The sequence below is a fragment of the Lissotriton helveticus genome, chromosome 8, assembly GCF_964261635.1.
Source record: "Lissotriton helveticus chromosome 8, aLisHel1.1, whole genome shotgun sequence".
In the NCBI taxonomy this organism is placed as follows: domain Eukaryota; kingdom Metazoa; phylum Chordata; class Amphibia; order Caudata; family Salamandridae; genus Lissotriton; species Lissotriton helveticus.
In genome coordinates, this window is record NC_136069.1 from 897,699,074 (window position 1) to 897,726,075 (window position 27,002).

General features: G+C 43.1%; 1 protein-coding gene across 1 annotated transcript in view; it reads left to right on the forward strand.

Annotated features, from left to right (window-relative positions):
* The window catches only part of ARHGAP6 (Rho GTPase activating protein 6), a 790,107-nt gene that overhangs the window by 663,039 nt on the left and 100,066 nt on the right, over positions 1-27,002 (forward strand). The window contains exon 10 of the mRNA XM_078657678.1: positions 3,739-3,836. Coding sequence (XP_078513804.1) covers positions 3,739-3,836 — 98 coding nt within the window. The remainder of the gene's footprint in view (positions 1-3,738; positions 3,837-27,002) is intronic.

A 27,002-nucleotide genomic window follows, 5' to 3' on the forward strand; every position in this document is an offset into this window, starting at 1 on the left:
GATTTGGACCTGGGACAAAGTCAAAATTCCGTGCACCCCCTCTGCTAGATTCCCCCTCTGACCTTGAAGATGCACTGTCAGAAAAAGTAGTGTATTTCTGTGGTCCAGAACTCTGACCTTGGTGCTGTTGGAAAAAATCTATTCTTAAGTAAGGATAGGTCCGATCTCTACTATATTTCCTGATATCTTTTTGTAATTTGTCAGTCTTTTTTTATATATTTGTCCTCTGAAATTCTGCCACTATAGTTTCTAGATTCTTCAAAAAAACTCTAGCATCTGTCACTGCGGGGTCCTCTAGAAGTTTTTTTCTCTAGTTCTGCAATTTCTGCTTTAATTTTGTCAATGTGCTTCAATGCGGTTTCAATGCTAAGACCCATACAGCTTTGTGAGTATTTGTTTGACACAAAGCTGAAGCCTGTTTTAAAGTCCTTGTCATCCACAAAAATAATAGGAATATTACACACCTGTAATCCTACAGGAATAATGTTGGCATTCAAACAATCTGTGGGAAACTTCGCGTGTAATTCAGTGCGTATCTGCATCTTATGTAGTCTCTCTAAGTTCCCACATATTGAATCCTGTTTTATATTTACCCCAACATTCCTATGTTGTGGTCCTAATAATGATGGTCCGCTAGCTATTCTAGCAATGTATTCCTCCGTATAAGTTAATGTTTCCTGTTCTGACATTAGTGCTTAAATATGTAAAGAATAAGTATAATTACAACCTATTGTGCAAATCAGTTAGATAACGGTGTGATCACTGGACATAATAATCAAAAGTGCAGACCTATATACAAAGTGAAACATATATCACAAAACCAATTATAAACATAAGGGTCCTTGCAGACAGTTGCCTGCGCTTATATTTTCAACAACCAAAAGGACCACCCAATATACCTCGAGGGACTGGGTACAATCAATAATCTCTAAACAAATGTTCCTCAAGGAATTAGTTTCAATAGTTATCTAAATATGTCATTCAGTCACAAAATGAGTGAACAGTAAAATTATTGCAACAGGGATATATTCAAGAAAGTTGTATTTTATAACAAGAAGTAAATTCAATTCTGGTTCATAGCAACACTGTCACTACTAACATTTCACAATTTCATAGTAGTATAACACCCTTTTGTCAAATAATAGGATTCCTAAATTCATGAATGTTCCTCATCAAACAAATACAAAACGGGTGTAAATTAGTTGACGTTTCGGTCTCTCATTGGTCACACAGATCCATACGATCATCCTCAGGACACAGTTGCTCGGTATCCAGATATTCCTATACAAAGTAAAAACAATACATACAACAATGAATAACCCCTGGGTTCTCCAAATATGTCTGTATATCGTCGGCCCACACCGCAGTCCAACATCAGTGACTGGCCTACCAGGCATGCCTAATAAATAAGACAGGCCTTCAACTACTTAAAACCAAACACCAAACGTTGTCCACAAAACCAGTGACATATCACCGACACAGTAAGTGAAAAAACGGATAACACAACATCAATCAAGAATACGATGTAAAATAACAACAACATCCTTGGTGGATCATTTTTACTAGAAGCTCATGCGCCAACAGATATGCAATGGTTGGTATTCGAGATGGTCAAGGGTTCTAGACGGTGTCGTAAAGTAGATCGTCTGCTCACATTTAAGGAAAACAGATCGATCTGGTCTTCCAAGACTGTAGAAAAAGGACTGAACTCTTTTGTGGAATGGCACACTTTGGCAGTATCGTATCGTTAGTTACCATATCGAATCATATGCATGAAATATGGTTTTGAGTAAAGGTCCTGTTGGATTTAAGCATCTGAATGTCTTTGGACAAACTGACACTGATTCTAGACTTGCTAATGATATTTGTCTGATGTCTAGAAATGGCTTGTGTAAATTTCAGTAGATTTTAACTGATGTCGTATATACTCTTGAAACATTCCGCAATTGGAGTATATCTAGTCCTTAGCAATGTGGCTGGTTTAGAATATTGATAATTCTATAAAACGAGGTCGAATAATTTTTGAGTCCTGTATTGTTATGCATTTTCTCAATTGTTTGACAAATTAGTACTCACCCAAGTGTGACTTGATTCTGGTTCTTACCTTTTTGATGGGGACTCTTTGAGCTCCTTCAGAGTGTCACTATAAGACTGCTTACCTTCAAAACTGTGCTTTTAGTTGCTATCTCTTCTGCTTGAAGGGTTAGTGAGTTGCAGGCCTTAGCTGCCGCTGCCCCTTCAGCTCTTTTGTATCCTGATAAGTTGATCTTGCACACCAGGGATGCTTTCTTTACCAGGGTTGTGACTGCTTTCCATCTTGTTCAATCCGTTACCCTTCTCACCATCCTACCAAAGAGAAAGAACGGTTCCATCAGTTGGATCCTAGGTGGGTGGTTAATTACTACCTGGATGCACCCAGGATTTGCAATTGGATGATGAGCTCTTTGTTTGGTGCTGTGGTGCCAAAAAAAAGGAATGGTGGTACAAAAGAGGACTCTCACAATGGGTTTCAGCTTCTGCACTTGCCTGAGGAGTCCAGTTGTGGAAATCTGTAAGGCATCCACGTGGGTATTCTTGCACACTTGCAAAGCACTACTGCCTGGATTCAGAGGTTGCAGGGATGCTTTGCCAGGCCCGTACTGCAAGATTTTCTCTTCTAACCACCCTTCAACCCACCTCCCGGGTAGGGCATTGTTATGAAATCTACTCTGTAGGTGAGGAATCTGCAGGTAGATGCATCCATCAGAAGAAACAGTGTATTACCTGTGGTAACAGTCTACTTGGTTGATATTTTATCTACCAGCAGATTGCTCACTGAACACCTTCCTCCCATTTAATGTGGGAGTTGTAGGGAAAGTTAATAAGATCCCAAAGTATATCAATACTGCAAATCTACATCAATATCAGTCCATGCTCTCACCTCGAAGGCTTTTAAACAACAGAGGGAAACTGACATAGTTGTGCCTTATGGCCTTGGTGACACTGACTGACAGCACGTCTGATGTCAACAAAGTCCAGCACCCTCTACCAGTGATGAGAGCTTTTCAAGTTTTTGGGGTCCAGTCTGATGTCTGGGATTGTTCTATGATTGAGAAGTCTGCTGGTAGATTGAGTATCTACCAGAATAATCATTACCGCAGGTAAGTAACTTTTTCATTTGGTGGGTCAAGCTTTCACTGACAGATATGTACAGGGAAGGTTCTCGTCATTCTGAGGGACTAAAATGGCAGCGATGAGGCTGCACAACTTCAGGCCCATAAAATGATAAAATTCAAGGTGATGCACCACCCAAACATGAGTGAGATGCCTTTAAAATTATTGTTTATAATTAAAAGGCGAAAACATAATTTCTGTTTCAACATTTGGGAATTCCAAAATACATTTGTACATTATAAAATGTTTTTATCTGGTCTGTGCCATTGCAGAGGTGAACTTGTATATAAATCAGCCTCTAAGCTGGGCCAGTAGGAACAATCCAGACCAAATTGCTAGGCCATTTGCTTTCTGTACAAGGACACAAGCAAGTTCAGACCGGTTCGGCCTTTTTGGGACTCAACAGTGAGGTGCAGACTGTCACCACTTGAGGTTTTAATGCCTTCCTGAGTTAATGCAGCTTTGTCTCTTCAACCTTGTGAAAAGATATTAGAAAATAATGTAGTTAGTATTTGTGTTTTATTAAGTCTATTTTAAAAAAAATGGCTCTTGAACTAAAATGCTACTTTCTTTGTGTTTTTGCAGGTCCCACCAAATTTGCAGAATGACGTGCTAATTAGCCTTTTGGATACTGATCCAGATGTTGTAGACTATTTGTTGAGGAGGAAGGCTTCACAGTCATCGTAAGTTGGCCTGTTTTAATTCCCCTATGGGTTTGGGTGGATTTTTTCAGCTTTCCAGTAGAAGTGGTCAAAATCATCAATGTTTCTGTAAATCAATGTATTCGTCTTTTTTTTCGGAGAGTAAACGGGTAGATTCAAAACCATTGTTAAATCTGTATTTTTCTTAGTGTGGTTCTGGTGATATGTGCAAAATAAAACTATAGACATTATTTTTAGAAGGGGCCATTGCTTTATTGCTCGTAAGAAAAGACAAAGCCCTCTAGTAATTCACAGTGCATGCAGACCAAATATAGCAAACACAAGGAGATGATTGATGGAGCGCTGAAACTTTTCAGACACTCACCCCATTCACAGATCTGGGTTGATGCTATTATCATTCTTTAGCTCACTTCGCCACCCCAGATCAGACCCAGCCCATATGCAAAGCAGTCTTGACTGTGTTCCTCATGGGAACAGTCCAGCCCGAACTGCCAGGCTAGGTCTTCCCTGGACCAGAAACAAGCATCCTGGGACCTGTTTTGGTGTAACACCCCTCTTCAGCCAGTCTAGCTTGAATCCAGTGAGAAAGTGATCAAGGGAACCACGTCTGGGCACACACTGTTCATCAATGTATTAGTCTATTTTTTGGACAGTAAACGGTTACATTTGATAACCGTTGTTAAATCTGTATTTGTCTTAGTGTGGTTCTGATGCTTTGTGCACAAAAGCAATTGCCAGTATTTATTTTTAGAAGGGTCCATTGTTTTACTGCTCCGAAGAAAAGACAAAGCCCTCTGCATTAGTAATTCACCGTGCATGCAGACCAAATATGACCTCACCTAGGTTCATTTTTCTTTTGAAATGTTAAATTGCTGTGTTCACAGTTGTATAATACACTGCGGAAGTGTGCAGTTGATCAGCCAGAATGTTTTCAACAGGATCCACTGTTAAATGTGTTCGGTCATGCCTGTGCTTTGCCCTACAACACCAGCGCTGCTGATAAATTAGGCACAGTGCAATTAACACTATCCTCAGGGCCAGTGAAATAGTTTACGACCAAAATAGGCATCAAGAAGAGGCAAATTACGAGGAACTGCATATAATAAAAGGCAAATTATGCCGCATCTGTATTGGAATTGTTATCTAACTGTTATGCCATTTTTACAACACATTTATTGATTTGTGTGCCCCGGTAGTTTAAAATGTATAGGTTCTTTAAAAAAATAAAACTATGTCTTCAGCAAAAATAAATCAACATTTTATTCACCAACAATTTAATGATTGGAGTACAACTTGAGTAACTACCCGGGTTGAGAATATTTCACGCATTCCGCCCATTAGTTTTTGCTTTTCTAAGTAAGGTACCCCATGCAGTGGGTATGCCGCTGAACCCTTCCGGGGTTGCTTGTTTTATTGTCTAGAGGGGACCTGGCTTGGTAGTTTGGGCTGGACTATTCCATTGGAGCCGTACCAGGTCTAATTTCCATATGGCTGGTCTCTTTCTGACAAGGCATAATGGTCAAAAATGGACTGGTAATTACCAGGGTTGGAGATGAATTCAATTCTTCTGTCCATTAAATTTGGATTTCTAATGTGCATCAAGCACACACACGTTATTTTGTCATTAATTTTCATCTCTGCCTCCTAGAGTGATTTACATTGTGAAAAAATACTGTGTTTTAGTTAGCAGAGCCAAAATGTACATGTTCACGCTCTTCGTAAGGTAAAGGGTACCTCTTTTGTTCTGCCCATCCATGCTGTGATAAGAAACTTTCTTAGGGAGTGCAGTATTGGATTTGTTCTGTGTTCACACCTTGAAGTTGATTAAAGAACTCCTTTCAATCAAGAAACGAACTCTGAGCATAATTTCTACATTACATTGTTTATTATGGAAGTGTGATTCTCAGAGTTACCTTATTTTTCAAGACATCAGAAGTTAGACAGGGATGCAAAAAAGTCTGACCCGATTAAATTCGGAGGACCCTATTGAAAAACTGTTTTAGGAACAAAAGCATGATTTGGCATCAACTGTCTATAAACATAACATTTTTCCATTCCCTTTGAAGTATATTTAAAGATGTAGGTTTTTGTTTATTTCTTTGTAGAAAGACACTTCTTTAGCACATTTGGTATTAACACCCTCTGGGCACAATTCTCACATTTCCACTACCCGAACAAAGCAATTAGCATGTGAAAACTGACTGGTTAATATTTGTCTGTTAGTAACCTAATCCTTATATCACTTTGCTATGGTTCTCTTTGGCCCTTGGCAGTTGTCCAAAGAAGCTCTAATTTTCTGCTAATGGTATTTGACTCCCTCCCGGTCACTTGGTCGGATCACTTTTTAATTCAATTTTCTTGATCCATTCAGCCTTCTACTGCCGCTATGAACACTCCTGTGGTTAGACCTCCTCTTCGTATTGAGCCAGCTGCTTTTGATGGGGTCCTGGCTGATACTCGTCCAGATATGTCAGGGGATTTATTAGAAGCAGTTGGCAGACTTAAGATTTGGTTGGCCGGTGCAGTTGAGAATTTCTCTGGTCCTCTAGGTCACAAAAGAGCAAGAAAGTCCCTGCCCAAACCTGGTTTTCTAAGGAGTTAAAAGAACATACATTTGCATGTAAAAAGCACGGGATTGGAGACAGGCCTACAACCCTGTAGCTAAAGCAGCCCTTAGGAAAGCGCAGAACAACTATTACTCTATGGTGAAGGTTGCCAAAGGCCATTTTTTTTGCAGAGCGTATTGCCCAATCAAAAAATAATTCAAAAGAAATATTTTCTATTGTTCAAAGCTTCCTTGATCCCCGGGCGGAACAGAGGACTTCTCCTGGATCTAATGATTGGTGTGAACAGCTTTAAGTTTTTTTTTTTACTGATACAATTAAAGCCATACAGGATAGGTTTGTACAGAGCTAAGCAGCTGGGTCTTCGAAGACTGCACTACCGAAGCTAGTCACAATATTAATGCAGTATATTGCCCACCTCAAGTGGTCTGCTGCTCGTAGACCACGGAAAAAATTCACAAACTAGGTAGATGAGAGGCAACATATAAGTACAAAACAACGTGTGAACATTCAATGAGATGACATATTCTAGTGCTGTTATTTGTCTTTTATTTCCAGCTGTGCAATGTATGCAAGTGATGAATACATTGCACAGCTGGAAATAAAAGACAAATAACAGTGCTAGAATATGTCGTCACATACAGGATAGCTTTGGGTTCATCAACCAGTCTCAGGAGATCCAGCTCGATCCTAAAACTGTAAGGCCGGGTTTAGTGTGCCCTTCTTTGGCTACATTTTCTACTCCTCTGCTGTCCGACACCCTGATTATTCTTAAATCGCTCAAACCAGGCTCTCCTACTGACCCCTGTCGAGCAAGGCTACTGGCGGCAGTTGCGGATATAGTCAACCCGGAAGTTAACAACATTGTTAATATGTCCCTTCAGACTGCTTTGATCCCACCTGAGTGGAAACAGGCAAAACTTCTCCCCTTGCTGAAAAAACCCTCACTTAATCCCACAATCCCGGATAGCTACCGTTCTATCTCACTTCTCCTGGCTGTGGCGAAGGTGTGTGAGAAAGCTGTTCATAAACAGCTCTCTGAGTTTGTTGAGACCTCGGGCGCCCTCCAACCTGCCCAGTCGGGCTTCAGGGCACCTCACAGTACTGAGACGGCCTTGGTTGAGATGGCGGAGGCTATTAGAGAGTGTCTTGATGCTGGCGGCAGAGCAGCATTAGTGCTTTTAGATCTCTCTGCCCTATTCGACACCGTGCCTCACCAAAAACTTCTGCCACGGTTGTCTCACATCTGCATCTCTGGGCTTGTACGGAAGTGGACTGAATCCTTCCTAGCCAATAGATCACAGCAAGTATGGTTGCCTCCTTTTTCTTCTACTTCTAGAAGTCTGAATACGGGCGCCCCCCAGGGCTCTACACTGAGCCCTCTTTTGTTCAATGTTTACATGACGACCCTGGTCTACTTGGCAGAGGAGCTGGGCGCTAAGATCATAGCCTACACTGACGATACCCAACTCCGCTTCACATGGAACAAAACTTACTCCTCTCCGACCATTGCTAAGAATTGTCTTGCTGAGGTCTTTAAATGGCTAGCAAAGGCCCAACTGACGTGCAATGAGGAGAAATCGGAAGTGCTCCTCTATGGTTCTTTCCCCCCGCATTTCAGAGAGGATATTTGGCCTGTGGGCTATCCTCGGTCTAGCTCGTCCAGGTGTCCTGCTAAAAATCTAGGGGTCTGGTTCGGTGAGGATTTGAGATTTCTGCCTCAGATTAACAAATTAACGGGCGTGTGCTTTGGCACACTGAAACGCCTAAAAAAGTTTCTGCCTCTTTTACCTAAAAGGGCTAAGTAAATGGTGACCTGCGCGCTCATCCTGTCAAGGTTAGATTATGCCAACGCCCTGTACATTGGTCTCCCGGCATATCAGCTAAAAAAGCTACAGATTGTCCAGAACGTGACGGCTAGAGCCTTGTTGGGTATGGCAGGGAGATCCAGTGCTATTCAGAACCTTCGAGACCTGCATTGGTTCCCGGTTGAGCAGCGGGTACGGTTCAAGGCTCTTACATTAGTCCATGACGCCCTCCATAAGGTAGGGCCGCAATACCTTAGGAGACGGTTCTCGTTCTATGAGCCATCTCAACGTCTTCGTTCCACAGGCCATGCCTTGCTGTGGTTCCTAGGTTCCGCCAGACTAGATTAGGCGGTAGCTCTCTTTCCGTTAAAGTAGCCATGGCTTGGAATGCCCTGCCCTTTGAATTAAGAAATATTGAGAGCCTCAGGGTGTTTAAAAAACAGTTAAAAACCCTGTTATTTAAGTAATCTTTTGTTGGGCCATTTCTTTTCCCTTCTCTACCATTTGGCTTTCGCGCCAGGACAGTTCCGAGTAGCCGTGCGCGTTTTAAATGGAGGCTAACATAACATAACATAACAAGTTGAAGGATAGGAACTATACAGTTTGTAAAATAAAACTTTGGAGAGGCACTGTTTTTATGCGGGTTAACTCCAAGATCTCTTTGTGCCTTATTGCTTTGCAGACAGCAGGACAGAAATACCTTGCTTCTACTGCCCAGTAACATTTTCTTGTACAAGACACCTAAGAGAATCATCACATTTAAGGAAATTCCACACAGAAGCAATGAAAGTGTTTTTTTGTTCAGCCAAGTAGAGAAACAAAGTGAACCACCAGCCAGTACTTACCTTCTGTTTTGAAAATGGTAATTTCCTTTAAGGTATCTCTGTCACCCAATCCATAGGCGTTCTCCCTCTAACCAATAGAAATTAACTAAAACAAGTATTGCTTTGTTACATCAAGAGAGAGGAGCTCTAAATTATTGGGTCAGAATTCTGAAATCACTTGCTTGCCCTGCATACGTGTTTGTGCTTGTAGAGAACAAATTCCTATGAAAACCTATAAATGGGCACTCAACAAGCTGTGTAGTGCCTGGAGTTGTGAAATAAACCAATTCAATGATAATGAAGAGTGTGGTACTACAGGGTCTGAAGTCCCTTAAGTTTCAGCCAGAGGAAGCTCTAGCACCATTGATTAATTTTTTGGTGTCCAGCTGTATTGGGAAACGAAGTTGATAATAGAGTGTCAGAACCCCCCATTAGCATAGTATTTGATGTATATTATCTTGACAAACCTACTCCGGGTGTCAGTCCTCTTGATGAAACAACACAGGATGGATGTTTAAGACTACATTGGAGCAGCTAGCCCTGGACTTGTTTTTGGAGGATGTAATTGTATCCTCCCTACCCTATATTTTTAGGTTTAGGTAACCAGGCTGAACCAACTGAAACACTAGTAGTGCACAAAATATTACAGAGAACCTTCTTAAAACCTTAACAATGCCTAGGAGCTAGCATATTTCTATTAGAGCAGACAAATGGTTGACCGGAATTGTAGCATTGCCAATAGTTTCCTTCAGAAACTTCTGAAATGCTTTCCTTGAGATCCTTCTGTAGTGTCTACATGGAGAGCTGCTTACACAAATGCCATCAAAGAAAGGAACGAGAACGCATGGGACGATTTGGTTCTAGCATGCATGTAGAAGGATGTTGCGGCCTTCTCGAAAGCAGTGACCCTTAATATTTTTCATTTCAAATTCAGGTCTTGTATGAACATCATGGTCATATCCCCGGTGATATTTGGATCATAATATTATGCAGCTATTAATGAATAAAAGGCCACGATTAATAGTTGTATAGTTTTGCCGACTGGCAAAACACAACTCCATTTTAGCTTTCAGGAGGTCTCAGAAGACATCAAGACAAGTCCCACATGAAAAATGCCATGGCCTGATGGTACTTATGTGAACTTGTATAAGAACAATGTTAATTTGTGAGGTTTTATTTTAACCAATATGCTAATAGCCACTTGTCATATTGTCATACTCTAAACCTCTGTTTCTTATTGATTCAGTTGTTAAAGTCATAGGTAGGATCATGTTCACTAAAATGTATACATTGGCATAGTCTCATACATTGGGACAGAGTGTCAGTATTGATTTAGAGCAGAATTAGGCACTAGGCAATTAAATTTGACTCTTTACTCTTAGTTGGCAATTTCAGCTTTCATTTTGGTGAAGCTGCATATCCAGTTATTGCCAAACTGAAGGATGATTTGTTGGCACTGAATGTAATTAAAAAAGTCAAAAACCACTGCATGTTGCAGCCATATTCTGGACCAAGTTTTGTACCAATATGAAATCTTTGAAAGCTGATCACTTTTCACCATTACTCTGGTTGGATCATTAGTTGTTAGACTTTCCATTTATATTGGAGTGGATGCCTTTTCCTAATAAAAGTCAGCACCTCTAAGTGCAGGGCTTGGAAAAGCATTTTTATTGAGAACCTTACAAAACAACTTCAGTTTCCCAATCTTGGTTCCAAAATAAATGCCAACATAGCGACTGCTTGGCTCCCCTTCGGCGCACCTCGATTATACACCCTAAAGACGCCAATCGGTGGTTCAGCAAAGAACTGAAAGAGCAGAAGCTCACGGTTCGACAGGCAGAACGCAGATGGAGACTGGACTACTCTTCCATCTTCAAGTCCCGTTACGTCCTTCTCTTTGGGACTTACAAAAAAAACATCATAGAGACCAAGAAAGCCTACTTCTTGGCTAAAATTCTGGCGGCCGAGAATCAACCTAAGGAGATTTTCGCCATCACCCACGACCTGGCTTTTTCTGACAGGACCTCATTAAAGCCCCCTCCCTCTCAGAAACTCTGCGACTCGTTGAATTCCTACTTTGTAGAAAAAATCGCGACAATCAAATCAAACATCCCCCCCTCCCCTCTCTTTGTTGACCCCCAGCCTCTTTCAATTCTTTTCCCCCTCTCTCTGAGGAACTCTTCCTCTCTCTTCTCCCCAAAATTAAATCCGGTTCCCCCTCGGACATCTGCCCGGCACACATCTTACGGCAGATTTATTCTGTCTGTACCCTGCCCCCTCTCAGTTTCCTTAATGACTCGTTGGCTCAAGGGGTTGTGACTCCATCACTAAAATCCGCATCTATCGTTCCCTTTTTAAAAAAACCAGGAGCCGACCCTTCGGTGCTGGCTAACTATCGTCCCATCTCCCTGCTACCCTTTTTAGGTAAGGTGCTTGAGCGACATGTCACCTCTGCGCTCAGCTCCTTTGTCGAGGAGAATGGGATGCTGGCCCCCTGCCAGGCTGGGTTTCGACCTAAGCACTCGACAGAGTCAGTGGTGGTGTCAGTGCTCGACACCCTCAGAGAAGGTATGGACGTAGGTCAACCTCAGGCGCTGGTCCTCCTTGATTTGTCCGCCGCTTTTGACACGGTGGACCATTCCATCTTACTCTCCCGTGTCAGGGCGGCGGGCATCGGAGGCTCAGCCCTCACCTGGCTCTCCTCCTTCCTGAGGGACCGGACCCAGGCGGTCCGTCTTGGGGAGTTTTCAGCTACCCCCTGCCAGGTCCAGTGCGGAGTACCCCAGGGCTCTTCTCTGTCTCCCTTATTGTTTAATCTTTACATCTCTCCTCTTATCTTTGCTCTCCAGCAGCTGGAGGTCACGGTATATAACTATGCCGATGACCTCCAGCTCATCTTTAATCTGTCCTCTTCCTCTGACTCTATTTCCAACTTTCAATCTACTCTTTCCTTTATCAGGGACTGGATGAACTTCAACCACCTGAAGCTCAATCCCGAGAAGACGGAACTTCTGGTTACGGGTGGTTGCTCCTGTCCCTGGAACTCTCTATTTTGGCCCCCTTCTTTTGGTCCTCCCCCCACCCCAGTCCCTTCTGTTAAGACCCTTGGCATCAAGCTAAATGACAAACTCACTATTCACTCCCAGATAGGTTCGGTGGTTTCTTCTTGTTTTCTCACTCTTCGTACTATCCGCTCTATTTCCCGCTTTTTTCCTTTCCCTGCACTCAAATTAATCATGTCCGCACTGGTCCTGTCCCGCCTGGACTACGGGAACATTCTGTTCAATGGTATCCCTCAGTACAGCCTGTGCAAATTACAACTGGTGCAGAACCAGGCGGCCCGCCTTGCCTTCGGTCTCCCCAAATTCCATCATACCTCTCCCCTCCTGAAAACCCTCCACTGGCTCCCCGTCCGGGAACGCGCCTTGTTCAAACTAGGCTGCATGGCTTTCCAGGCCAGGACTGGCCTGGCCCCTCTCTTCATATCTTCAGCCATCAAATCTTACGTCTCCGGCAGAGACCTCCGTTCCTCGGCCCAACATCTTTTAGCAGTCCCTCGGTACAGGAAAAAAAAACAGGGCGGCTCCAAATTTTCTACCCTCGCCCCCGTGTTCTGGAATTCCCTTCCCTTCCACCTTAGGTCTCTCACCCAGTATTCCATCTTCCGTAAATCCTTGAAAACATTTTTATTCACTCAGGCCTTTCTGTCTTAAACCTCTTGTCCCCTTCCTCAGCTTATGCCTTAGCGAATGACTCCGCCTAGTAGGCTGTTTGCTATCTCAGCGCCAAGAAACCGTACAGGTGTATGTTGCGCTTTACAAATATTTTTAAACTTAAACTTAAACATAGCAGCTGCCCTATTCAACTCCATCATGGGAAAATATATTGGTATCCTAGCCCATTGAAGAACAAGCAAATTACCTAGATGATCTACCATGACAAATTGGTACTCTTCAAAGATACGTCAGAATGCAAAAGGTTATAAAGAAGATGGTGAAAAACAAAAAAAAGTAATGGGCAGAAATACTTTCAAAGCTAAACACAACAGCTATCATAACATAATACAACAGGCTTGCAGAGACTACTTTATGCTCTGGATGAAGGAGAATAAGAATTCTTCTAGTGCAGTATTTAAAGTGGTTGAGGAATTTAAACACCCGTAGGCTTGTGAGCAAGCCATCTTGATGTCTTGGACTCACTGCTCTAATATAGCGGATTTATTTGAGGAACAAAATCATAAAGATTTATTCAGCTTGTTGTTCAGCCTAGTCCTAACTCTTATCTGGAGGTCTGATCTTTACTGCATCCTGCATCTATGGCAGTCCTGATTTTCCTCTCTGCCTTAGCAATATCTGCTAGAGGGCAGTCCCGATGTTGCTCTGTCATGTTTATTGGGCCTTCTATAGATCGAGTCCTGTTCACCTCAGCAATAAAATTATACATTTTCAGCCAACTGGGCTTTAGGCTCTTCGAATCCTGCCCTCATTTTACGCTTACGGATCCACAGAGCCAGAACAGTGGAGTGATCATTCTTCTTTTTAGCAACAAGACACTGGAATAGTCTATCACTTAGGATACGACTTACCCCTAAGCTTCTTCTTTCAGGAAAGCCCTAACATCCTAGCTTTTTACATTTTTTAAGCTACCTAACTGTTTAATTTTTAAATCTCCGCTCTTTCTGGAGGCTGTTTTCTCCCCTGATCACACTAGACTGCACAAGGTTAGCCCTTCGAAGATGAGTTTTGCACATTTACAAATCAGATTAACATATCATAACTGTAGACCGATTTCTCAACTTAATTTTCTTAATTAGTAAATATGTATATGCAAAACAAGATTTCCTATCTCTAGTATGCATAGACCTAAACTCAGTTTTGATTGGGTCAGTAGAGCCAATTGACAGTCCAGATTCCACGGGGTTTGCAATGCTGTATTTTTTATTTCTTAATTAATGTGCCTCATAAGATCTCTGAAAGATTAAGATTCCAGGCCGGTGGTGAATGCTCAGATGTTTTTTCTTTAGCATGAGGTTTGCACCATGGCTCTGTATGGGTCTCCCTCCTTTTAACTCTTTGCACAAATCGCATGGAGGCTACTTTGAAAGCGAAGGAGCCAGACACCGCTAGAATGGCCAATACCATTATTTCTGTTCTGCTGTGTGCCGGCAATGTACAGGATAGTTAAAGCCTAACAAATCGATTGGTTCTTGCGTCTCTTCTATGGACGGCCTCAATCTGACTCCTTATAGCTTCAAAACCTTAATTCTCACTAGGCCAGGTAACACAAAACCCATTGGCTCCCCTAAACCAATCACAACTCTGCAATGCAGCATTGTGATTGGTCCGAGCACCGTGGTTCGGCCCTTCGACAGGCAGTAGGAGCAAGTGTATGTTCTCCACCCAGAGTGAACTACATCCTGGGTGGAGGACATGCAAAGTGTGCATGAATGTTTGCCCGGCCCTAGATGGCTGGCCAAACATTCAAGCGCACTTACAGAATGTGGTAACCACTCCTCCCCCTGCTCTGAGAGCAGTGCAGCTCGCCCCGCAAAGCTGCCACAGCATGTCAAAGTAAAATGATAACATCAAGTAATCATTTTATTTTTCCTTTACTACATTGCTCCCAAGCAGTGGGGTGACGCTTCTCCGCTTTAGCGGAGGAGCTGACACTGGTGGGTCATTTTCTGAATAAGACTGTTAGTGAGATCTACTGTGATAGACCAATAGGTATATTTTTTGCGGTGTTGCACAATTGTTTTATTCTATATTCATGTGGTATATCTTACTGAAATAAAAACATTTTTATAATGTAAAGGTCTAGTAGTGCCCATCTAGTAGATTGACTGCATACCTTTTACAATATATTGCCAACAATTTTAAAACCACTTTTTTCCTCAATGTCACTTGACCAGCATATGCAGTGGCAAGAAGACCATGGCAAAACAGAAGAATCCTCAGGGTGCACAGAATATGAAAGCATTGGGTTTTGGATTGCTGGGCGTCAGTCATTTTAGGGTTAATACGTCACCAACTATTAACTCCCCAAATGTGCCATTCTGCTACAATCTCATCTGAAGTTGCTCACCTTCATTGTGTCTGGTTGAGCATTTGTGGTGACCACATGCCTGGTTTGCCTCCGATTCAGAAAGCAATTTTTGTGGCCTACATTTCTCTCACCTGCTTGAAGGAGATAAAAAAAGTAGAAGTGATATTACACTTATTTTATAATTTAATGGCAAATTATATAAGGTACCATTTCACAAATCTGCCATGTGAACTGAACATTACAAAATACCCAGTGGGTCTTCCCCAGTCCACTTATAATTTGTGAATTTTATATTGGTGACCCTGCAGACCTCGGTCCCCATGAAAACTGTATTTAGATTTGCCAGTTTACGGACATTTCCCTACTAATGTTCTATAATTTGTGTTTCTGAGAAAAAGTAAGTGATTTTGTGTATCTTTAAAAGAAACAAAAACTCATTTATATTTGCATCCTCAATATTCACAAACGTACATGGGCTGCTCGGTAAATAGCCGTTAAGGTGCTGAAAAAAGGGGGATAGCTACTCTTGTTTGAACTACCTCATAGCAACATTTTAAAAGTAGCCATTTAGCTCAGGAATGTGCAAACTGCTTGACAATGAAATGGGCTAAGGGTATCTTTCCTGAGATAAAAAACACTGAAGATGGTAAAAGTGCTTCAGATTCCGTGGTCCGTCAAGTCGAATACCAGGCTTTGCTCTGAGGAATGCCTTCCCGAGGGCTTGACGTTTTTCCCAGGCTTCAACTGCAAGTGTTCAAAATGAATTCATTGAATGTTCTGAAGGAATTCATTGGAAGTTCTGATAGAACGCAGCCTTTGAGCTTCTGGGGTTGAGGTATTTAAAACCTAATAAGATATTATCTATTAATAATTTGAGGATACATTGATGCAATTCCAGGACGGTAAAACGGAAACGATGCATAAAACTTAGTTCAGAGAAAGGTTAAGGAGTGCAGTATACTGAGGACATTTAGTGAGTTGGCAAGAAGTTATGCTGCTTTAGAGGGCATCCTTTTTGTCTAGAACGCCAAGAAGAAATGATTTTTTTCTGTTCATGTATTGTAGAATAGTCTTAATTGAGTTTTTTGTCCCGAGCTGTGCGGGTGATTTTTGGGTCAGATCTAAAACTTATTTTTCCTATGCCAGCCTAACTGTACACTTCCCCGAATACTTGTAATCAGCACGACTCCCCCGAAATTAGAAATATATTTAGTCTGTTTAGCTTTGCCTAAAGCATGCATTATATATATATATATATATATATATATATATATATATATATATATATATGAGTTATTTAAAAAAAAAAAAAAGGAATCTACAACCAGGAGGCATGTAGTTCATGTACTTGTGCGTTCCCAACAGCTGCAGGTCCGCACTTGCACAGTGCAGCTTGTTGCACTCTGCCTTTTGGTACACTTGTTGCAGCTCATTCCCTTGTTCCTCCTTCCTCAATCTGCAGATAGTGGGCCTTTGGCCTGCCCTTGTTTCTTTTGCAGTCTTCAAATGCCTAGGGGGCGTGGCTTGGACGGCAGAGCTTATGGCTGCCTGATCCTGTCGCTCCGCCGTATCGGAGAATCGAACTAAAAATCCACAGCGAACACACGGAATAGAGGCTGCAGAGATCGATGACCTGTACGTCGGAACTGCCTGAGCACACGCAGGTTATAGTGTGAACCCCCGGCGACCTGCCTCTGCGGAGAAAATCACTGCTGAAACCGAAGAGACACAGTAAGGAGATGGATATCAAGATGGTGGCCCGAAATACCAATGCTGTGCAGAGCCTGAGGAGCTGCATCGAGTACGAATAAGGGAAGCTGGACTTGGCAATAGCACCGGAACACTAAGTAAGCTCACTGCCAACTTGCTGCTGGCCCCTCCCAGCCAAACACCCTGCCCAACTCCTGGGGGTATCAGCAATCCCGGGGGGGGGGAGCCTGGGCAAGAAGCACAATGAGCCACAAGCGCATGAGGAATTAACGCCTACAAAGCAGCGCGTGCTGTGGGAAGTAGCGGACACACAAACTCTAGCTAAGATGCCGCTGGTAGCAGACGGGAGGAGCCGCGGTGAGTTTACGGAGCGGGCGGATAAAGAACAAAATCAGGGACAAAACAAAACCGAAAACGGTTAACAAAATAGCGCCCTCCGCAACAATGGAGTAGGTGCGGCCGTGAACACAAGGGAATCCACAAAGAGGGTAGAGCAGTGCGAGAGCGGAAAGTAGCTTGAGGAGCAAAAGCGGAAAACACAAGATCTACCCAAGATGTTGCAGGTAGCAGAAGGGAAGAGCTGCGGCGACCTTACGGACCGGGCGGACTAAGAACAAAACCAGGGACAAAACGAAACCAAAACGGTACACAAAATGGTGCCCGCCGCAAAAAAGGAGTAGGTGCGGCCGCGAACACAAGTGACCCCACAAAGAGGGTGAGAGAGGTGCGAAAGCTGCAAGTAGCCAGGGGAGCGAAGCGAGGCAATAAAGAGGACCGAGCTGCCGGGAGTACAAAGCACCGACAAACTGCCCCAACATGCCACTAGAAAAGACCCACGGAGAGGGTACTCTGCAGTACCCAACGGAGGGGGGAGCCGCACACAGCTGCACTCAGCGCAAAGAGGCGCCCGAAAGCACTCCATTAAGGCTCACCGGTAAGGAAGGGAAGAGAGTAAGGCAGTGCAAGCGTAACAAATCTGCGATAGAAACACCAATGGAAAACAAAAACAAAATAGCGCCCGCTACAAGGATCGACAAGCGACCTCAATAGTGCTTTCTCACCGCACTAACTGTCACTAATGGTCATTCACTGTTAAAAACTGCCCTCCATTTACTACTTCTGCTTAGCTTCGTAAGGGGAGAAGTCACTTAGTCCACTCACTGCATGTAAGGGCGTGGGGAAAGTCTCAGCGGCAGCGCAACCAAGGATAACCGAGCAAGCGCTCCCAACCAGACTCACAAAGCTGTCACTGAGCACCACAGCCTAAGCGCAGCCTAAGAGCAACCGCAGGGGTGGCAATCAACAAAGAGCAACCATCAGCCGAGGGTAAAGAGTCCTTCCCTGTGAGCAATTGTACCCGACCCTGACAACCAAGACACCCGAGACACCAGTCCTATAAGGCACTGAGCGGTTAACAGCTCTAAACCTAATAAGCCCGTCAAACCCACGCGACACCAAAAGAACAACCAAGATAGCATAAAACGAACACGGCTGGACAAGCAACATGGCAGACAGAGAATTGAGGCAACAACAACTGAAGAAGAGCAAAAGTGAACCAGCGACATCGGATTCACCGATCAAACAAAAACCGGACATAATCAGCACCCTATAAATGATATTAAAGAAACTAGCGGAGGTGCATGACCTGGCGAAAACAACAAAACTCACCACAGACACAATCCAACTGGAGATTGTGGCGGTCAGAGCTGACCTAAACTCAGTGAACATCAGACTGGCAGCGGCGGAACAAAGGATCAGTGACGTGGAAGACTCAACCCAAAATGTGAGCTAAGAGATGAAAGCAATATCAGCGGCAACAGGGGCACTCCAAAAGCAGACAGCAGAGATGGAAGACAGAGGAACCGCAGAGGGAACATACGCATACTCTGGATCCCTGAAGGGGCAGAGGACGCGGCGGGATCCGGCACCACATTCCCTGAAGACCTAATCCCCAAGCTCACCAACCTAAAGTTCACCCGACAATTCCAGCTAGACAAAGCCTACAGAATTTCCGCTTTCAAACCAACAACGTCCAAATCCGCTCGGCCTATCATATGCAAGCCCTTGAGATCTCAACACACCGAAGACATTTTTAACTTTTCACACAAAAACAGCCAGATCAACTGGAAGGGCCATAAGATCATCCTCACACAGGACTATTCAAAACCCACAGTAGATACCAGGAAAGGATTTCTAGCCCTACGCCAAACCCTCAAGAACAAAAACATTCCATTCTCGTTCGTAGCTCCCGCAAAGTTCAAGATAACAGACAAGGGGAAAATCCACTTCTTTACAGACCCAAAAGACCTGAACCGCTACATAGACGGCCCACCAAACCAAACTATGGACACCTCGCAACATGGCACAGCGAAGAGAGGCCCCTCGACAGAACCAACCACCGGGGGGCAGGCTCCTGAAAGGTACAGAAAAGACAAGGGACGTCAAGGCATATACAATATTTCTACTTCAATGAGGCCAGGTCTTACCTCAAGAACAATACTCGCCTGCAACGATACAACAACTACCTCACGCCTAAGGGCGACACTAACCAACCAACTCGCCTAAACGCCAAAACAGAGCAGAAGATCACAGCAGACAAAAAGATAACTCAGGGACGACAATGTATCCTTTTGCTACGGTTACCTCGAGCGTAACACCGAGCACTCAAACGTCAGAGCTAATGTACAAAACAGTAGAGTTTAAAAAACTAACTTACACGACAACAACTCTCCAGGAAACGGAATGGCGATCCTGCCATTGCACAGCCCACAGATGAGTGAAGAGGGGGGGGAGGAGCAGGGGGGGGAGCCGCACCAGTATTTCTCAGATGTCTGTCCTGTCTACTTTCTAATCTTTTCTTCCTTCCACACCTTGTATGTCACTGCACATATCCGTTATCTCAAAAGGCTCACAATGCAATAATGGAAAGGGCACACATACTGAGCCCAAGATACAGAGAACAGCACAGAACCCTGAGTGTTGGGCACACAGATCTACTGCACCACACTACACCAGATGACTAATAACAAAACCCTCACCCTAGCCGCAGACCTTAACATAACATCCTTCAACGTCAAGGGCCTAAACCACCCCATTAAACGCAGGAAAATAATGGACTACCTAGCAAAGACCAAAAGCGACCTAGTATTATTACAAGACAAGGAGGGCAGACTTCTTATAACAAACCTCTCAAGAGGGGAGGAGCGATTACACGTGGCGAACATATATGGCTCTAATACAGACGATCCTACATTCTGGGCTGAATTGTCTGGCACCCTAGACAGAATATCGCTGGACGAACTCACAATTGTAGCAGGGGACTTTAACATCCCACTAGATCACATAATAGATAGACAGTCCTCTTGCCAATACCACCCCATCAACTCACACGCAGCACTTCAAAACATTTGCACCAAATTCAACCTCAAAGATGCATGGAGACTACAACTCCCTGACACTAGAGACTACACCTTCTACTCCAACCCACATAACTCGTACACAAGGATAGATTACATCTTAATTTCAGGGGGGCACTCACACTTGATAGAAGACTCCAAGATTGCACCAAGACTAGTCTTGGACCACTCAGCCATTAACCTAAAACTAAGTGGCTGCGACAACTAAGCGATCCCAAGAAGATAGCGCTTTAACAATGAAACTATCTCAGACCCAGGTTATAAAAAAGAAATTGAGGAAGCCATAACTGAATACCTAACCCACAATGATTCGCCAGAGACTAGCGTTAGCACAATGTGGGAGGCCTTAAAAGTAACGATCAGAGGTAAACTAATTGGAATTAAGGCAAAAATAAACAAAAAGACGAACCTGAGAATAAACCAACTCGAGGAAGAAATAAAAAAACTAGAACTCGACCACATAAAGGCCACAAATGACAACACACTCCTAACCACTCTAACGCAGCACAAGTGCGAGTACTATAAAATCCTGAGCAAAAGGGCAGGTCTGTGATTTAACAAATGCAAAGCAGTTAACCTTGTCGAATTCTACAGAGCGGGAAAACTACTGGCATCATACCTGAAACACAAACGCAACCAAGTAGCAATCTCATCAATTACAGACTCAAACAATAAAACGCACACAAGACACAAAGAAATCCTCAGTACATTCCAAGGGTTCTACTCAGAACTATACCAAACAGAACAGACACTTAACGCAGAAGAATGCACAAAATTCCTACACAGACTAGGACTCTCAAAACTAGACGCTGCAGACCCAGGAAGGCTAGGTCAGGAAATCAACTGCACTGAAATTAAAATGGCTATCAAGGCACTAAAAAAAAATAAAGCACCTGGGCCAGATGGCTATACTGCCGATTTCTAGAAGACCTTCCGAACACAACTAGCCCCAACCTTGAAAAGGGTCTTTAATCATACGGCATCCACAGGGGTAGTACCACAGTCCATGACAGAGGCGACTATAATAGTCCTCCCAAAGGAGGGCAAAGGCCACCAACTGCCAAAAAACTGTAGACCCATATCCCTCATCAATGTGGACTGTAAAACCTACGCCAAAATTCTGGCGGTCAGGCTAAACACGGTCCTACCCAAATTAATAAGTAACCCCCAAGTCGGTTTCATGCGAAATCGTATGTCTAGCGACAATACATGACTTTTCTGCAACATACTACAACAAACCTCCACGAAAACAGAGCAGGCAGTAGCTATTGCACTGGACGCAGAGAAGGCCTTCGATAAGGTCTCCTAGAGCAGCGCATGCAGACCTTTAACGTAGGGGAGGACTATATCCGGATGATCATGGCCCTGTACCAAACCCCCTCAGCCCGTATTATGGTAAAAGGCTCACTTTCAGACCCCTTCAAACTCCAGCAAGGCACCAGACAAGGATGCCCGCTCTCACCAAAACTCTTCCTTCTGGCACTCGAGCCCCTCATCCTGGACAGAAAGCTAAACGACGCCATAACAGGGGTCGATATCAAAGGGACCGTAGTAAAACTTGCCGCATACGAGGGTGACATTCTGATAATTACAGAACAACCAAAGACCTCGATTAAGGAACTAATGTCCACAACAGCGGAATACTCCAAACTATCAGGGTATAAACTAAATAATGAAAAGTCAGAACGTAAGCCACTAAACATCTACTGCGCGAGAGACACGCTGGGGGAATCGGGCTTGACATGGCAGACAGGACACATCAACACATCAAATACATAGGAATATCATTTGGTACCGTCCTGATAAGCACCCTACATCACATTGAAAAGTTCCTACTAGAAAAAGTTAAAAACCAACTAGAAGCCTGGTCACTGAAGTTTATAACATGGTGGGGGCGAATTGAAACCTTAAAAATGATGATCACGCCACTGATAAACTATCTGATAAGTATGCTTCCAATCCTCCTCACAGACTACTTCCACCGGAAAATTGATAAAATGTTCACCAAATACCTGTGGCGCGGAAAGAAGGCTAGGATTAGTATTAAGAAACTGAGCATAACGAAAACACAGGGAGGGGTGAACCTAGCAGACTTCAGGGTTTTCCAAACGGCTTTCCTAGCTAAACAAAGAACGCAATGGGTGGCCCCGACTCCCAATTACACACATGTATGGTTACAGGTAGAGAAAGCCATTCTGAATAACCTGAGCCCACTAGCCCTCCGAACTGCAAACCCACACACACCTAAACCGATTTTTAAAAACACTAAAATAGCACTCCTAAAGGTCGACAAGATAATGAAGATCAGCATTAAAGGGTCCAAATCAGAATCCTTGTGGGCTAACAGCAAGATCAAGTATAAGGGGAAAAACCTCAACTACGAGACATGGATAGAAAACGGTATATCTTACCCACACCAACTCGAGAAGGGGACATCCCCCATTACATTCGCTGACCTGAAAGCAACCCACCAGCTGGAAGACATAGACCTATATAGATTTCTAAAGATAAAAACAGCCCTGTCAAAGACAAGCCTAGCCAGAAACCAACCCTCGATCTTCCGCTACATAGCAAACATCTACAAACTAGGCTATCAAGTCTCACAATTTTACAAAATACTACGCCCAAAAAACACCAAACTCAACACCAAAATAACCGAATACTGGGATAAACATTTCCACCCCCCGCTAAACGACCAGGAATGGAAAACTCTGTGGGCCTCGGCCACGCGAAATAAGATCACCCCAGTCTTAGAACAAACAAAACTCTGGCTACTCCACAAAACCTTCTGGACCCCACACCGCTTACACACTAGGCCTCAAGGAAGACTCCCTCTGCTGGAATTGTAACACAAAAAAGGGAGACTTAGCGCACCTCATTTTCCACTGCCCAACACTCAAGGTGTTCTGGAGAAGGGTATTTGATTTCATAGACAATGTGTTTAAATGCAATCTAACAAGAGACTTTGCCTCCCTCACCACGGCCTTTATACGTACTGATCTCTCCTCAGAGAGAGAGAGGGAACTAATGGACCTACTTCTGACAGCTGCGGTCAAACTAGTACTAACCAACTGGAAAGACACTAGCAAAACTAGCTACAAAGGTTGGATCAACTGGGCCACTCGCCTCAGAGGAGCGTACCGCTTGGCGCTGCAGCACCCCCCCTGGAAAGCGTCAATAAGGGGGCTGTGGGAAACGCTGGACGAACCTCCATAGGAAAACAACCAGAACACCTACTGCAACGATCCATGACCCAAGGCAATGCAAAAATACGAACCGGGTGGACTCTGAAATTAGCCTGAATATCTCGAGTTGAGATTAAATGAACTACAGTTGACATACCGGACGCTAATGTTTAAGCCAAGAACGTATGCCTCTATATTTGCCTGTGCTATCCTCTTTCTCATTTCTAACCTTTCTATCCTTTCCTCATGCAACTACTTCTCTAGCAAAAATCTAGCCGTAAGGTGGTAACCACATGAAAAGTAATGTACTAATGTTCTCGACCAGTCATGGTTAACCATGCAACAGCATTTGTGATTGTATACAATTTATAAAAAAAAAAACAATACAAAAAAAAGCCTAGCTGCAAAAATTGTGCAGCAGAAATTGTGATTCTTAGATAAATATGAATTAGCAATTCGTGCACATGCCTGGCTGATTTTAAACAACTATGAGAAGGCAGGCTCGCAACCGATCCTGAGTTTGTATGTTAAAAAAATCAAACAGAAGTTCATCTAGCACAGGCTAAGCAACCTGCCCACCAGTACTCTCTGCAGGCTGTGTTACACCTATAGAAAAACAATCATAAACATAGTCTTCACTTATCTGGCCCTACTGACCGAGAGGAATATACTGTTAAAACCTCAGTTCAGGCTATTAGGTATACTCTCCTGCAGATCTGCTGTAGTGGCCTGCTTCAAAGCAGAGCAGTCTGCTTTGACTGCAAGATTTGTGAAATGTGTGCAGTCTGCTCAAAAACTATTGAGTGCCACCAGCTCCCACGAAAGATCATAATATTAATGACCACACTTGGCAGTTGTAGTTTGCCTTTATACAATGACCAATGATCTGTCATAATGGGAAAACCCTTGCACTATGTAACTCATTATCATCTTACAATTTATGGATATACCCAGTGACTATATTGAGTAATATTTCAGAAGGAATGTCACATTTTGATGGACTTTTAGTGACGATTGCTTATTTTCTAATGCATGTTTTTAAAGTAATTTAGGACTTTAATAAGTTGTTGGTATGGTTATCAGGAGATGTATTTTTATGTCAGTTGATGAATGTGACTTGTGCACTCCTTCATTCTATATGTATGGTTTTAATTAACATATGAATAAAATAATGAATTAATGAATTGTATGTATTTGAGCTAATAATCTGTGAATTTGCTGGAGCCTTACATAGTTTAGGTGTGTCAACTATTTCAGTTGCAGCTGAATAATCCATTTAACAAACATAGATTTTTCCATTTCACTTTAATACACACCATGCATTATGTGGCATGGTTGTTATGGATTTGGGGGTCTTTTGGCAGACCACCAAAGGTGTCAGGGTCACCCTATAGTCCACTGGGGTCCGGAATACAAACTGAGACCAACGCTGGAGCCAGAGAGAAAGGATATTTATTACAATCTCATGAGAAGGAGCGGTTCCTCAACAACAGACACCCATAGCTGTCTGAGGAGGCAGTCTGTTAGAATGGTCTTACTTCACATGTTATATACTCTTTATCCTGCCCCAGGCATGTAAGGGAGTGGTATCATTTAACTTTTATTCCATTCCTAAACAAATAGTCAATCTGGAGAATCAGCAGGTGAGTAGCCTTTGGGGCTTTTTGCAGGATATGGGCAAAACATTATAATTACATAGTACACATAGGTCACTCTGGTTAATTGGTACTGCAGGGCATGGCATGATTACATGTCAAACAAAAGGTTAATCTGATAAGCACAGGTAATGGTGAGGACCCTGCAGGGTGTAGGCAAAAAGCATGTTTATACAATTGAGTCCATATATATTTGTCGTTTGGACTACTGCAGGGCAAAGGTGAGAGGTATGATTACACAGCAAACAGAGATAAGTCTGATTAGGCCTGTTGAAGGACACCTGCGGGGCGTAGTGTGCAGGGTGAGGACGATAAACATCTGGGAAACTCCCTTTCCGACTGGTTAAGCATGGGCTGGTCAGTTAGTGGCAGGCCAAAGCATGAACAGAGTGTCCGTGCAGGAATGCAACAGGTCAAAGAGTGGAGCTCCAGAGTGTTCATGACACAGAGAGAAAGTCAGTCATGAAGGTTAAAGCACAGCATGGTGGAGTGAATGGCAAGATAGCAGACCCACTTTTCCACAATGTTCATTATACTGTCTAAAACCTATTTGAATAAGCAGAACAATACTGTGTATTTGATCAGTGGGTAAACGTTACAGCAACAGTACATATGAAAAGATGGCTGCAGCCACTATGGTGTCCTTATGAAGGATGAACAGGAAGAATTTTGTTGCTTATTAGAGACATTGGGCCCATTTTAACAAAGAAGTTAATTTTTGCCAGTACTACCTAGTGTGATTCAGCAAGACAAATATATATTTTTTAAGGCCTGGTTACTGCTCATTGAGGTTATGCCAAGGACATATAGGCAATGTAGGACTTCTATTTAGGATCCAATCTATATTGGAGGTAACATGGGACTAGAGTTCACCAGCAAGGAGATTTCAAAACCCAGCAGCTATCAGTGGCCTTCTGTCAGGTCAAAAGAACAATAGGTTGGATGCTGTATGCAAAAAGGGCGAGACAGACCAACCACCCCAAGACTCATGCCCAATTCCACAGCTCCACTAAGTCAATATATCACAGGTTTGGGAGGAAATTGAGGAGGCATTGAAACATCACTCTGAGGTACATGGAGTACATGGAAAGAAATAGGCCATTGTTCAGGAGGGCAAAACAATTGATAACATAGTCCTAAAGCCAGCCTGAGCTGCAGAAGACCCTGCTAGCAACCAGCTTAGGATGGGTTTGGTAGTCAGATTACATAAATGCATCAGAATTTCATTTATTAAAACTACAGTATAGGCCAACAGCTCAATAAATGGGGAGAATTTGATTGTCCAGTGGATGAAAGACTCAAGCAAATGAAAGGTAAAGAGGCAGCTATGGCGATGAGTGCTTTGTAGAGCAGAGGCACCTAATTCAAGTTGCACCAGCATTCTAAAGTTGGCAAGAATCCAAACGCATCTTGGCAACAGACGTCAAGTTCAGGAATTCAGACCTTTTATGGCAGGGGAATGGGACAGATTCCAAAATGAACCACCAAATATAGAATGTCCAAGATCTTTGAAGCCCTTACCATCCCATCCTGTTCAGGGGACATCTGAGGAGTTACCCAGAAGCCTGCAAAATATAACGTCCGGCTGTTAAGTCCTTGCAATAATCAAGCAATCATACTATGTATCACCAACTTGAAAACCTTCAAACCAATATTTCAAGAAGACATTGAGATTCAAGATGACTGTCTTGCAGGACATCATCTCATTGTTGAAGATGAAGAATACCCAGCAACAACTGACCTTATGAATCCGTGTTTTCATAGCCCGAATGCATCCTATATAATAATCAAGCCTAAAATGTGTGATGTGAGAGACATCAGTTCAGAGTTGCATTTTAACATAAAATCTGCTATGAGTGTGTTCACAAAATATTTAGTGGTGGTGACTGCACATCTATGCTGGAAAATTATAAATGTATAATTGTATATGGGTAATTGCCTGGCTAAGGGAGAATTTGTCTGACCAGTACCAAAACACTA